We start from the raw sequence: 15,112 nt of genomic DNA on the forward strand, positions 1-15,112 counted from the left end.
TTATTTTTTTACACACATTGTCTGCACTGAAAGCAAAAGCCGTACATCAGCAGCAGTTCTGTGTGTATACTTTAGCATACCAGTGATTCTTGAGAAGTGGGACAAAACAGGGTGCAATGTTGAAAAAATACAAACCCTATGTTTAGGCAAATTAAATGACATGTATGTATCCAACATATACTAAGCTACTGAGCTAAGCTTTGACACAACCTCCCAGCTTTTGTCCTTTTTATCAAAATGGGCTTTTTATCTTGCCATTCCTTGTCAACACCGTCAGACACCAAGAACAAATGCTAGACCCATGAGATGTAGACTGACAGAGGCAACAAAAATATTTTCAAAATGTATATGTAGATGGTTCTTCATAGTGTGAACTGTGTAATAAAAATGTACTTTAAAATTAAAAGCAATCAAGATGTGTTTCAAATTTCAAAACACATTCTCATGTTAGGTGACTGGTTAGATTTTCACATATGACCAACCATTCCTCAACAACTATGAAATATCATTATGCAATGTTATCAAAATAATATAAATCTGACGGAGTTGACAAGTATATCTTATGGATTTGACATATCCGACAGTGGTGACAAAAACCCAGATGTAGGCATTTTAACCATCAAATACGTAGAATAACAGCATATTATTGGTTGAGCGTTAATTCAAGATTCACATTACAGTCTTTCAATCAGACTAGCTCTAACAGACTCACACCGAATCGCCTCATTTTGTATATCATCCTGTTCTTTTTGAAGAATCAACCATGACAAAAGAAGATTGTGTGAGTTTCCATAAATACAGTATTAGAAAACTAAACCCTATTTCTGTATTTAATATAATTATAATAACTTGAAAACCACCCATATATGATGCTTTCACATTGAATGTCAACTCCGTCATTGGCCTGTCACCACTGTCAGACAGGAAATCTGACGGAGTTGACATCTGACGGTGTTGACATATTTAACGTTTAATCATTAAAGCACATTCTTAACAGGTTTTATATGAAAGATTGAAACCCTCTCTGTAGACACACTGTTTTGGACGTTGTGAGAAGATAACAAGTGTCATATATTTGACATAATAATGATAAAATTGAGTTTAAGGGGATAATTGTGCTCCAGACATTATATTCCTAATCCCTTATAACATCTACAATTTAAAATATTTTTTATTTTTTTAAACATAACAGCAGTTACTATTGCAAGACGGTCTTTTGTCCCGCTTCTCAAGAATCACTGATACAACTAGAAATAAGAAAGTTGGAGTCAGTATCCTTCGTTGCTTAAGTCGTAATAACAAAAGTTTGAAGAGTTGAAAGTGCATGGACTAGCCCAACCATGTAGATGGTTCTTCATTTTGTTGCTGTAGCGTCTGTAGATAGGCCTCATTGTCTGTTCAGGTATCACTGATGTGCTAAGGCTTATTACTACAAGATTGCTCTCCTGGTTATTCCAAAGGAAGCAACAAAAGGATTACACATAACTTACTGTCTGCTACGGTATCATTTTTTGATCTGTTGATCTTGTCCGTTGTGCACATTGCTTTAGGCTCTTGCACTGTAACACTGAATTCTCAAACTCATGGTTGGACTGAATGTCACTTAGGATTAAGTGCACACAACTCCTCATCATCATCACCCTTTGTGCAACAAGTCATCCTTGATCAAGTTCAGTATGGCCAAAAAGTGATCATGGATATTTGCAGTAGCCAATGCAGTAGTCAAGGTGAAATAAACTGTGCAATAAATAATCAGCAATTATCTATGTTATCTAGTCACTCTATAATGAATGGACACTTGTATTTGTTTGTGTGTGTGTGTGTGTGTGTGTGTGTGTGTGTGTGTGTGTGTGTGTGTGTGTGTGTGTGTGTGTGTGTGTGTGTGTGTGTGTGTGTGTGTGTGTGTGTGTGTGTGTGTGTGTGCGCGTGTGTGTGCGCGTGTGTGTGCGCGAGGGCATGCACAACAGGATATTTGACCTCCCTTCCACTTCCTTGTCTTGTCCTCCAGTCACCACTAGGCAGTGTAAGAGGGTATCTACCTGTGTGATGGCTAAACCAAGAGCTGTCCCCAAGTGTTTCTCATGTAAGATGCATGCAGTGTGCGCTTGTGTGTTTGTGTGTGTGTGTGTGTGTGTGTGTGTGTGTGTGTGTGTGTGTGTTTTCATACACTGCCTGGAGTGTTTTAATGTAGGTAGGTGCGACACACAGTTTGCTGTGGGCTCCCCCTGGGTGGTGAAGTCTAAATCTTAAAATAAGAAAAAGAAAAAGTCTGGCTACAGTTACATAAGCAGCTGTTTGACCCCGTTCCCCCATAACCCAGCCGTGAGGTATGCCAGGGACGCATTCCTTTCATCCAAGACGTTTCCCTTCTCCTCCCAGCTGCTCCTGCCAACTACAGGACTCATAGTGAATGGGGGAGGGGGGGGGATCAGTTGTCAAAAAAAAATGTCAGAAGTTGGATGTTTACAGTACTATATAAAACGTTATACTTTTAACATTTGGCATTTTGCTTCTGCAGATGTCTAAACTTGCTGGTTGTAATACACCCAGGTGAGCCCATGGCAGTGTGTGTGTGTCTAACCACAGGTGTACGGGCATGGTGGTGGTGGAGGGTTACGGCATACAGCTGGTTGGCTTTTCAGGAGGGAGTGGTGTGTCCGTTCGTCATGGATGTACTTTTTTCTTTCTCCCAAACCCTGTGAAAAGATCTGTACAGGATCAGTTTCAATCCAGGATCATTACATTTTGTGTCGTGAACGCAACTGCTGGAAATGCAAATACTGTGTTTGCACATGAACACAACAACAGTGTTCACTTAGGTGCTTTTGGCTGATTGAAGGTGGAGTCCGGGATTGTGGTGAACGCTTGTTGTCAAAATCACTTTTTGTCAAAATCAGTGAACATCTCTTCACGATCCGCTGCCTGTCGGTAATGTGTGTTCACTGAATTTTTTTGTTGTGTTTATACACAGCCTAGGGTCTGTAAATGTGCATGTTGCTAGCTATGGTGGGCCCCTTTGTTTATTTACCAGTTTACGGAGCCTATGGCTGTGTATTAACACTAGATTTATTTTCAGCGCGCACACACAGTACAGACAGGTAGTGGATCATGAAGAGATTTTCACAGACTTTGTTCTCCAGGATCGCTGACTCAACCCTTTTAAATATATTTTGGCCGACTATCAAAGAATTGCCTATTTTCACATCTATCAGAAAGACAGAAAACAGTTAATGAATGGAAAATATGTTTGCTGTACTTCAAATAAAGTTTAGTGTTTTCAACCTGGTGTTTTCCTATTGACCAGAGGGGTATACTACGAAACAAACTCAACAGAGCCCGGCTCTCTTTTTTTGATCTGGTTCAACATAACACATACCCTCGCTCAGAACTAACCGGTATCACGAAGGAAGTTATCAACCTCTTATGTTGAACGAGGGTTTCGGCTTCAGGCTCTGTGCGCGTCCCCATGAAAGGGGGCGTTTGACCCGTCATTTGACTCTGCTTCCGCACAGACTGGACTGATCTTGTGCCGCTAACTTTACACAAATGGACTGATTGCGAGCAGCTGAGTAAAAATTTTAAAAAAGTGTGTCGCTAACTTCACTCAAGAGGAAGAGTTTGTCAGTCTGAATGATCACAGAACAGCAGAAAACAGAGAGCCGCCGAAAAAAACTCTTTCTGCAAATAAGGAGAGAGTGGAATGTTGTCAGAAAATTGGGCTACTGAATTGATTAATTTATTTTACAGATCGTTCTCGCAGTGCGTAACGTGACATTATAAAGCAATTAAAGGTTGAACTCGGATTTAAACAGTACACCATTTAGCCTAGTTGATAATCCTACACTTAAGAATCTGATTTAAGTCTGACACTGTCCCCTAATGAATAGCATAGCCTATGTGGAAAATCACTTTAGTTTTGGGCCACTGTCCACATCAAAATTAATACAATTTTGATTTTGATTTAGGCTAATAGCCCTTTATTTGCATCTTATAAATACCATTAAAATAAATAGCCTAGATACAAAACCTGTAGTCTGTATTTTCCGGACAAATATGTCACCTGTCACGTCCCAACTGTAATCGCTACTGATGAAAAGAAAGAAGCCCACAGTGAAATAATGTTGCAACCTATGATTTTATAGAACGCTTCATTAAGAGACAGTGTGTGTAGATCGCCAGGTAAAATCATTTGAGGTGAGAGCATAGAGTGGCGCTGCATACAGTAGGTCTAGGGCCTAGGCTATTTTACATTTTCTGCATCAATAACTGTATGCATGTGGCAAAAAGCCACAGCGCGATGTTACAGTTCACTCTAATGTAAGCCTTATGTCACGACTTCGTTTCGTTCATTAACTTGCTGATCAATAAGTTTACTGATTTAACTAGTTTCCTCCGTGAGAATGTATCGCTCAGACAATATAGTCAGGTCCGCGGGATTTCAAAATGTGTAGTTTCCTTAAAGGGCAGCGCTCTAAGAGCCGAATTTAAGCTCAAACTCTGGAACAAAAACTGGTCTGGGCAGGTTAGCCGTGCAGCCTCTGTTACCATGGTGATCTACCCAGGTAGAAAGAGAGCCACCTTTCGTGATACTGAAAACTCTGGCTTTAGACTCAACAGACCTTGCTCAGCCCTTAATCTCGCTTCGTAGTATACCCCTCTGGACATTGTGACTCCACTTGATTGTTACCAATTTTGCACCTGACACCTCTGTCATAGAGTTTTGTCAGGTCAAATAATGTTAACATGTGCATGACTCCTACAGTGTTCCAAATAAACACAATCTTTATCTGATAAATGTTCAAATTCTTGTCTCTGAGTTTGACCAAAAGCAACAAAAACAAAAATAGCTGGATTGGCCATTCTGGCTAACTGCATAGGTCCAGATCAACTAGACGGTTTGTATTTCTGCTAACATATTAATGGTGGAACATAGAGGGCCATGACACCAGACACTTTATTGTCTGGTGGGTCAGGCATATTGTGATCAATTTCATCCACAGACTCATCTAACCAATCTACCTCCTCTGCTTACTTTGGGTCAGATTTATATCTATACGATATATGATATTTAGCATGAGTCCACGTTGTCCTAAATCTCTTCAACAGAGGTGGTGAGAACTCAGTTAGCTTTCCCAATATATTTGTTACAATGGCCAGATTATAAGGATATACACCAGGTTGAAATGCATAGCAACATTTTCATTTGAAACATTTACCTAAAGTGCGCCAGGGATTTCACATTGCACTTTTAAAATGTTCCAAAAAAAGGGTGGACTTATGAGAGATGATTACATAACTGAACAGATTTGTATTACTTTGGCTACCTGTTCAGGTAATGCAGCTATTTTTTCTTGAGAAGGGGTGACCCTCATTTCCAATGACGTCAAGTCACTGACGTACATATTCACCCAGTACAATCATTTGCACGTCATCCTCTGGGTTCATTTGATTGAATTTTATTTGCTATCGTCTTGTGTGTCTGTGTTTTGATGTCTCATGAACCTGGCTGTCAGTCAGAAGCAACTGTATCCTCATGGTGTGTAACTGTGTTGTGTGATTGATTGAAGGACCATAAAAGGACGTTATTGGTAAGTATGAAGTCATATTGCCTTCTGTAACCGTGAAAAAACAAAACTACAAAATAATGTTGGGTGTGACTGGGTACAGGAACAAAGCAGCTTTTTGCCTTTTTTAAAGAATTTGACTCCATGTGTATTGATTTATATTTTGTTTCAAAAGCAAAGACCAAGGACATGGTGTTTTTTTGGAACACTTTCAAGTTATAATAATATTACCATGCATAACAGTGGAAACACCAATTCAACTCAGACATCACATCAAGCTGACTATATAATGGAGAATATATATTTTTATTTCAAACCTGAACATTAGTTTTGGCCATTGTTTATATCAGTTGCAATACATGTTTTAAGTTTTACTTGACTTAACTTTATCTTTTCAGACCTCCATTGGATTCCCTTCATTTCTGTGTAGTATGAAAATCGGCTAGTAAATACTTGAAAATTTTGTTTGTTATTACCTATAACCTTAAATGTTGAGTTCAGATGGCTGCTTCTTTTTTTGGATATGGTTCCAGGTTGAGGGCACTTTCACTAGCACAAAATTTTGTCCCCTAACCCTGATTGGGTTTCGGTTGTGAAACTAGTAATCATACTCTGGTGTGAACCAAAAAAACTGGTCTGAGACCTCTTGCAGAGTTGCTGTTTGACCATTTCCAAGCATACCCTAGTGCGGTTTGATTTGCAGTGAGCAACATAGCGGATTGTGGGCTGTGTGGCAACCCAGGGGACGTGGATGTTAGATCCACAATCCAATTGGAGACTAAAAAATAAATTTATGGGCGAGGGGGAGGGGTAACACTGCATCTAAGGATTCTTCTTGTCAGGCGGGCTTCGGTTCATGTCCCTTTGTTTTTGAAAGACCTGTTTAAAAGGACTGTCGGGAGAGTAGAGTGAGAACAGCCTTTATTTACATTTATTTATTTGTATTACAAAGTTTGTTACAAAGTGCTTAACAATGAAAAATAAAGCATACTCTATTTCCAATAAGAATACGACAGACCTAAGCACAGAGACATTATAATATCATAATAAAGAACAGAAATAAAAATAGGTATACAAACCGAATAAATAAATAAAAAGACGGATCATGATCAGATAATGATCACCTGTGTGGGGACCCAGCTTTTCCACAATGGTCAATTCAGTTTCCTTTAACTAACCATTTGTCTCCCCATTTTTTTTGTTTTGATAGTTAAAGTGGTTGAATTCAGTTGTACAGTGGATATACGTAGCCTCTTAATTGTGCACACCAACATCACCAGCCTGTCACCTGTCTCCACGTCCGCCTCTGTATGCCTCTGAATCTGTTTTTAGAATTCAGACAAAAGATCCACTCTGCACAGATAGCTGTACTGAGGTAGATTTAGATTTGTCTGACCTTTACCTTGAGTTTGTCTTTAATCCAGCACCTATAGTTATTTGTTTTGTAAGTGCCATGTGTCTCCTATACTCAGCTTGTCTCTTGATTAGTTGTCCCCTCATATTTCTGTCTCTCTATCAGGCTACATCGAAGCAGTGGTTATCCCTGCAGGTGCCAGGAGGATCAAAGTTGTGGAGGACAAACCCTCACATAGCTTTCTGGGTAAGGATTAATGTGTTTCACAGAGAATCATCACTGCATATTTCCAGACTTGGTCACAAACACAATCTAATGTTTGTAGTTGAACATTTGGCAGCTGCTGCCAATATGGTACAGTATAACTACATCTAGGGCCACATCCTCTTCCAGACTGGAATCAAACTTCAGGGTGGTTATTCCAGAGAATCACACACAGCCCTCTGTCCCTCCTCCACTGCAGAGGTCTGCTGATGGTAAAAGCCATCAGAGCCCCAGGTCTGTGGGAGGACCTTGGACTGCCAGCTAATCTTTAATGACATTGGAGAGGATGTTAAAAGAAAGCAGAGCTCAACTTACCTTCGCTCAACTTACCTTCAGCGGCAATGGAGTGGAACTACTGTATATGTATCTGCCATTCGTCTTCCCCCTGGACCAGGTTTACAGCTCTTGGGTGCAGCCTTCAACGGAGTAGCATGATTGAACCCTTTTTTTTTACTTAGCTGGTGACAAGCTTCTGTGAAAAGGACTAGAGATGGTTTCTCCCAGAAGGCAATGGCCTAGACTCTGGCTCAAACCAAGCTGGGAGATGAAGTGAGCCAACCAGGATCTTTCAGGTGTGAAGGAGGATGGAGTTGGAAGATGAGTGAAGAAAGGCCGGCAGTCTCCCTGACTCACCGGATTATATAAAAAATGTAATAAAAAGATAACGCCTTTATATTATAATATATAAAATATAAAGCTAACGCCTTTATATAGACTGAAGCGCCCAGTGTGTTTAAGGCGCAAGCCGAAAATCATTTGTTTGACCACACCAGGAGTGAATCTCCCCGTGCCTGTCTGCTCTGAAAGTGCTGGTCATACCATGTGTTAGGAACAACCTCATGAATAAAGTTATAAATACATACACGTATATCTAACTACTGTGCATGTTTGTCTACACTCGTGGCACCTAGTTGTGATATTTGTTAATCAGTTATCAGAAAAAAATAGAGCAGACTCCGAAAGGATTGGTGATGTAGCTCGTCTGGTGTGCCCGGTCAGATCGGTCAAGATGGGCGCTGAAGTGAAACTGCCTGCGCTTTGGGGCGCTTCCACATCCAGTGTGTTTGAGGCGTTAGGCTTAGCTACTGGCACTTGTTCTAATATGCAGAGCCTGCTCACGGATTGCGTCCAACCCTGGTTTTTGGGGGTCTACTGATCTGAGTTGAACCTTGTGGCATTGCATAGCAGTGTCCCAGTACTGACAGCTCTTACCGCATTGAGTGAGAATCTGCTGGATTGATTTTCTGAGCAGATTCACTATGTATACATGCATACGTTTTTGTGTACAAGGACAGACAAAAGTTAACTTGACTTGTGACATTCATTTAGTAGGAATGGATAAAACGTGGGCAGAATTTTCATCATCCCATGTTAACCATTGGTTGTGTGTGTGTGTGTGTGTGTGTGTGTGTGTGTGTGTGTGTGTGTGTGTGTGTGTGTGTGTGTGTGTGTGTGTGTGTGTGTGTGTGTGTGTGTGTGTGTGTGTGTGTGTGTGTGTGTGTGTGTGAATGTGAATGTGTTTCTTGTGACCTCCTGTGTCTTCCTCACAGCCCTGAAAGATTCCAGTAAGAGGTCCATCAACAGTGACTGGAAGATCGAGCTTCCAGGAGAGTTTCAGCTGGCCGGGACCACGGTGCGCTATGTAAGACGGGGACTATGGGAGAAGATGTCGGCCAAGGGACCCACTAAGACACCCTTACACCTGATGGTAAACACATCCGGTACACAATATTGACATTTAACTGTTAACTTTCTCTGGTTGTAAATTACATCCGCCACCATGGTGTGCCTCAAACGTTGCACACTGACCAAGGCCACCATTTCAACTCTGTTCTTATCATAAAACTGTGCGGGAGAATGGGATGACCACCAAGCTACTGGTTGATTTTACATTCAATACAAGTGTTCAGTCCTCCTTTCTTTCTGGCTCACGGTACAGGCCATGTGTCTGCTGATGTCCTTGTAGTAATGGTAGTAATAGGGAGAAGAATGTTACAGAAACTGTTGAGCATTATGGACAATAACATGCATCCCTTACACAGTCTTGTGTGTAAACAAAAGAGTGTTTTTAGTGGGAGGCTACGGCAGCTAATGCTGGGCTTACACTACACGACTTTTCACGCGATTTGACAGTCGCAGACAATCTTCCAATGTCGGACTGAAATCACAGAAGTCGTGCTGGAGTTGGGGCGCGCGCACGTAATCTCAGTCGTTTGGTGTATGGTGGTCTTCTGACCCGATTTCAGCCAGTCTTCTTCCCGTCTTGACGTTCCGACATTATCAAACAGGTTTGATTTTATTGTTAGTCTTAAGGGGTTGACTCAAGCAAAATGACGTAAACACTGTCACACTCTCGCATGCACCAAGCACGACACAGGAGGAGCGGCATTAGTCGCGACCTGTGTCCAACTGTGAGGCACTTATTTCGGTTACTTTTTCCTAGCAGCCTCGGCTGGAGAACCAGGCTGACAGCCGCGCAACCTTAACACTTTACCGTCAAATTTAGGGTTAGGAGTTAAAGTTATTGGGGGACGAGATCAGCAAATAAAGATGGCCAAATAACTAAATGTCCCCCGCTCGGAATATTGAATTAACTTTTTTTAAATTAAATAATCCCAATCGCGTTTGCGGAAATAATATTAATCTCAAAAGGAATCTAGTTGTAGTTTTGCAATATAAGACCCCTGTCTTTTCAAAATCTCACTCTGTGACTGAAAACTAATGACTAGTTGTCTTCAGGTGTGAGTTGATTGTCTTTAGATGTAAGAGGGTTTCAGTCTTCAGTCTTTTCAAAGTCTTTTAAAAGTCCTCTAGTGTAAGCCCAGCATTAGCTGCAAGAAGGACAGATTCAAAAACACCTTTTTACCTACTGCAATTGCACTTTATAATGACTCCCCTTTAAGTAAGGACAGATGCCATTTAAACTTTTGCCTGAGCTGCATATCAATCGTATTTTTGCACCTGTATATTTGCACACTTGATTGCTTTGTTATCATAATGTTTATGTTCCTATCATACCATGCACTGGCAGAGCTAGTATTTCTATCTACGAGTAACAGCTACTTATGCACATGGACCATCCATACCACTTTTTTTAATGTAGGCTATGTATCTATGTGTTGTGTTGTGTGTATATGTATGCTGGCTGCTGGAATACCTAAATTTCCCTGCTGGGATGAATAAAGTATATCTTATTTTATTTTAGGAAAATCCCCGGGGATTTCAAAGGTTTCTCTAGGCACTCTGAGTATATATGCCAATTTGTTGTTGTCAAGACTGTGAGCTGCTTTTCACTCTGTTGCACATGCCATTGAGGCAACAGGGGCTCAACAGAAGCACTAATAAGACTGTCTGATGAAACAACACTGCCCTGAGCCAGGGGATTTAGTGTGGACTGAACTACCTATCTAGGGAATACACTGAAAGACCCAATTTCATAAAAGTGGACGAGATCATTCTTGTTATATCAAAAACTTGTAATTCACACTTAAAATGTCATAAATTTAGTCTCCCATGGCCAAATACTGTACTAATGCTTCCCAGTAGTATTGTACTGAACTGTATTTTGTCCACCTCAGCCTGCTAAGGTTGAAGTGATACTCTCCTGTAATGTTTTTTAGCGAGTAGTACAGACAAGGTTAAAATCAGAAGTGTTGCAGGTGGCAGGTAATAGCTGTCACTTATTTATGTGAATGCTGTTGCTTTTGCAAAATATACATGTTGTATCACTTTGTATATAACAAAAGAAAATCTGATATCCAGTTCGAAGACATTGATGAGATTGTCATATCAAAAAATAGTGTCAATTTACTATTCAAAGGTGAAGTAAGCAATTTATTTATGTTAATATAAGTGTTAAATCGCTCTTTATTCATACAGTGATCACTTATATAGTGTGCGCGTTTCATAAAGCCGATCTCTCTGTCACTCGTTCTGCATGTAATCGGCGAATTAACTTTTCGGGGATCCCACTACTAATAAACAATCAGAAGTGAGAACGCTACAAACCGGCACCCGTGTCACTGCCGCTGCACGTGCAGAGCGACAGATGGGTGAATGTTTATGCGCCTACAATGGTGGAGCAGGTAAAAATCCTTCCCAATGTCTGTTTTGATCATCGGTTTTTATCACGTTTGATCACACTTATGGATCTGAGATGATGCTAGATAACTCGTTGCTTGAAGACCACAGTGCATTAATGTGGTGACGTAGGGACGAGGGAGGGGTCTGCTAACTGCAGTCACTGACAGGAAGTTAGCTAAACTGACCATTCCGCTTACTGAACCTTTAAGTGTAAGCAACTACTGTTAAACCGAGTAAGCTAGGTGGTTTGCTTACTTCATTTTACCGCTTTACTTTTGAAAATGTGTTCCAATAAAGAGAAAAGGCAGATCAAGTGAATGGAGGTTGGTTTGTGTTGGCACAGCTTGTGTTTTCTTGAAGCCCCCTGTCGTGTTGTGTTCCCAGGTGCTGCTGTTTCATGATCAAAGCTATGGGATCCACTACGAGTACACCGTCACTGTGAACACAACTCACGACCGGAGCAGTGAGGAGCACAGAGAACCAGAGTATCTCTACATCTGGACACACAGCAGCTGGCAGGACTGTACTGTCACATGTGGAGGAGGTAACGCGCCATCCATCTATCACTCATTGTTGCACACATACAGAAGGCATAGCATACTGTTCCCTTCAATACAATATCAGGTTGTTTTAGGTTACAGCAATGAAAGTGTTTTTGTAAATATAATCTGGATATTGGTTCCTGCCATATGTGTCTATGCTTTGGAAGTCAATCCTTGTTTTCTTAGAGATCAGTCAAGGTCAGGGACCTTTAGCACCATGTGTGATATTTGGCTTTACAAACGCACTTCATTTGACCTGACCTGATCTGACGGAACATCATGAGACAGGACATTTGGAACAGGAATAATGAAGCATTGTACTTACTGACGTTCCTACTGTGTTTGTGTGTGTGTGTGTGTGTGTGTGCGCACGTTTGTTTTAAAGCCTCAGATGTGGGAAATGAGTTCAATTAGGTTGTTGTTCTATCCAGCACCTCATCTAATGATTGAGGGATACACGTTGCTATCTCACTCATAACATACAGTTAGCTGTGTGTTTAGAGAACCTGATCAGTTTGATGTTATTCACTGTGATATGTGCTCAGGATCTCAAGCAGATAAATGAACTCTAATCCACCATTAGAAAGAGATCAGCTGAGTTGTGGTGGGCTTACCTCCAGCTGCTTCTCTGCTACTAATCCACAAGCACCTGACCTCGTCTCCTGGAAAGAATCATTACTTAGTTTTCTTAGAATAATTATGATTTTGAGTCATAATTACAGGTCAACCTTTCAGTGGTATTGTTCTTTGCATGAAGAATATTAAAATATTATAAGGGCAAATACATTCACTAACAATTGTTACAACTACCGCCAGGTGTAGAGGTGTAGGCTAACAGCCATCCCCTATGGTCAAGTAGAACACTGTCACTCACTCTTTATTAATTCCAATTGATAATATTGCATACGTTTGAATACCTCAGGGCAACAGAAACTTGCATCATCTGGCATCACTACGGTGCCTTATAATAAATAAAGATGTACATACAGTTAATCATATAATTAGAATATCCAATATAGTTTTTCTCCGTAGTTCATTTCAAAAAGTGAAAGTTTCTAGACTCATTACACATCAAGTGAAATATTTCAATACATCTCAACATGTTAGAACATTGTACGACACCAATCTTAAAAAGAATGTATAATACAGAAATGTCGACCTTCTGAAATTATGTCTATTCATTCACTCAATACTTGGTCTGGGACTGGGATCTTATTTTGCATTAATTATTGTATAAATGCAGCATGGCATGGAGGCTTCCATCCTGTGGCACTGCTGAGGTCTTATGAAGCCCAGGTTGCTTTGATAGTGGCCTTCAGCTCGTCTGTATTGTTTGGTCTGGTGTGTCTCATGTTCCTCTTGACAATAGCCCATGGATTTTCTATGGGGTTCAGGTCAGGAGAGTTGTCTGGCCAATCAAGCACAGTCATACCATGGTCAGTCAACCAGTTACTAGTGGGTATGGCACTGTGGGCAGGTGTCACGTCTTGCTGAAAAAGGAAATGGGCATCTCCATGAAGCTTGTCAACAGACAGAAGCATGAAGTGCTCAAAAATCTCCTGTCAGACCGCTGCGTTGACTGGAATTGATAAAACACAGCAGCAGATGACATGGTATCCCAATTCATCACTGACTGTTGAAACTCAAGTGGGAATATTAAAGGGGATTAAGGTTCATACATGTCTTATTAATGCGACTAATGTCAGAATACTGCACATGTCTTATTGCGATTATTGCTCACTTCCGATATGACCTTATTCTGATTAAGGTGAGTATAACTGCTGTTAACATGACTGTGTCTTGTAATGTGATCTTAAACCGGGATAATATCTGAATATTGCTGTGCATGTAAACGTGGTCTATGTGGCTAACGTAGCATCTCTTGGAACATGCTGCAGCAACTGCATGAGGATAACATGTGATGTTCCGTGGGCAAAACATAGAAAAAGTATTTAGGGAAATTACAGCTGACTTGAGGAAAGGCTGCTGCGGGTAAACTGGGGTTTACCAACGCAAGAGTTTAGACACATAGTTAGATGATAGTGCATAGCCTGTGGCTTATGGAAGCACACACACATACAGAGACAGAGCACAAGGCATACATAATTGCAAGGCACCCAACCGCTGGTTTCCTGAGCAGCTCTTCTTTGCTTTGTAATATCGTGTATATGAGAAGGGCACTTTGAAGTTGCAATCCGCTGCGTTTATCCAAAAGACAAGGTCAGGTGCTTGTGGATTAGCAGCAGTCAGTGAAGCAGCTAGGTAGGCTTGAGACCACCACTGCTCATCTCATCTGTGTTTGATGGGGGATTAGACTTTATATCTTTGCTTGAGATCCCACAAAGGTGTATGATGTGTTATTTAGAGCAGACTTCATAGTAAATAACTGACACACACCTCACTTCTCCTGGCGAAGTCATAGAAACATGCACATAAAAGGTGCCCTGCAAATATAGGGTTAAAAAAAAACGTACTTTGTAAATATTGCTGTGATGTCACAGTAAAAGACATCACAGTAATATTTACAAAGTAAGTTTTTTTTTAACCCTATATTTCTCTTTCTGTGATGTCACGAGAAAGAGAAATATAGGGTTAAAAAAAACACTCTTTCTGCCTTTTCTCAGGCTAGGATGAACCGATTTCAATTTTTTTCGCACATTTATACTACATAGGATCTCAGAATTCAATACACCTTCATATTCAAACCGGTGAAGTAGGCCTTTAAGCCTCACTTCATTTCCAACAATCACAAAGTGCATTGAGTTAAGAATCAATTTCTTTTTTAATGTTATCTTAAAGCTTACAAATCTTTCGACTCGTTTAAAAAAAAATGTTTTCAATAAGAACAACAAGGTGGTGAGCATCACACCAGTCCACAAAGTGATTGATTTCAGAGTGTTAAGGTGAGTGATACCACAAACGGCGGCCAGGGGTTAAGCTCTGGGATTACCACCGTTTTCAGTAAGGACACAATGTATTTCTCAAGACATTTCATGTCACAATTGAGGTCAATGATACAGACCTAGAATCATTGTTCTCCTATAGGCAGGATTTCTTTGGGAATGTATGACATTACATTTTATCACAACTGTACACCAGTCCATCAGTTTTTTGTTATAATATATATATTTTATTCTATATTTTACTTACATTTGTTGGGGTGTATTTCACCTTTTATAAGACAGTTCAAGCACCATGTTGTAATTGGCAGAGAGAGAGAGGGGGGAGACACACAGTAAAGGACTTAGCCTTAATGGTACACGCTCTACCAGTGAGCCACGCGGGCGCCGCATATTGTTACCTAT

General features: G+C 40.6%; 1 protein-coding gene across 2 annotated transcripts in view; it reads left to right on the forward strand.

The window, feature by feature from the left end:
• Positions 1–15,112, forward strand: part of adamts17 (ADAM metallopeptidase with thrombospondin type 1 motif, 17) — a 96,764-nt gene that overhangs the window by 70,147 nt on the left and 11,505 nt on the right. The window contains exons 16-19 of one of the 2 annotated variants that reach the window (XM_080029375.1): positions 2,009–2,083; positions 7,084–7,164; positions 8,733–8,890; positions 11,650–11,809. In XM_080029375.1, the coding sequence (XP_079885501.1) occupies positions 2,009–2,083; positions 7,084–7,164; positions 8,733–8,890; positions 11,650–11,809 (474 nt within the window). The remainder of the gene's footprint in view (positions 1–2,008; positions 2,084–7,083; positions 7,165–8,732; positions 8,891–11,649; positions 11,810–15,112) is intronic. The other variant, XM_080029376.1, reaches the window with a different exon arrangement.

This window comes from Ammodytes marinus (genome assembly GCF_949987685.1).
Source record: "Ammodytes marinus genome assembly, chromosome: 1".
Classification (NCBI taxonomy): domain Eukaryota; kingdom Metazoa; phylum Chordata; class Actinopteri; order Uranoscopiformes; family Ammodytidae; genus Ammodytes; species Ammodytes marinus.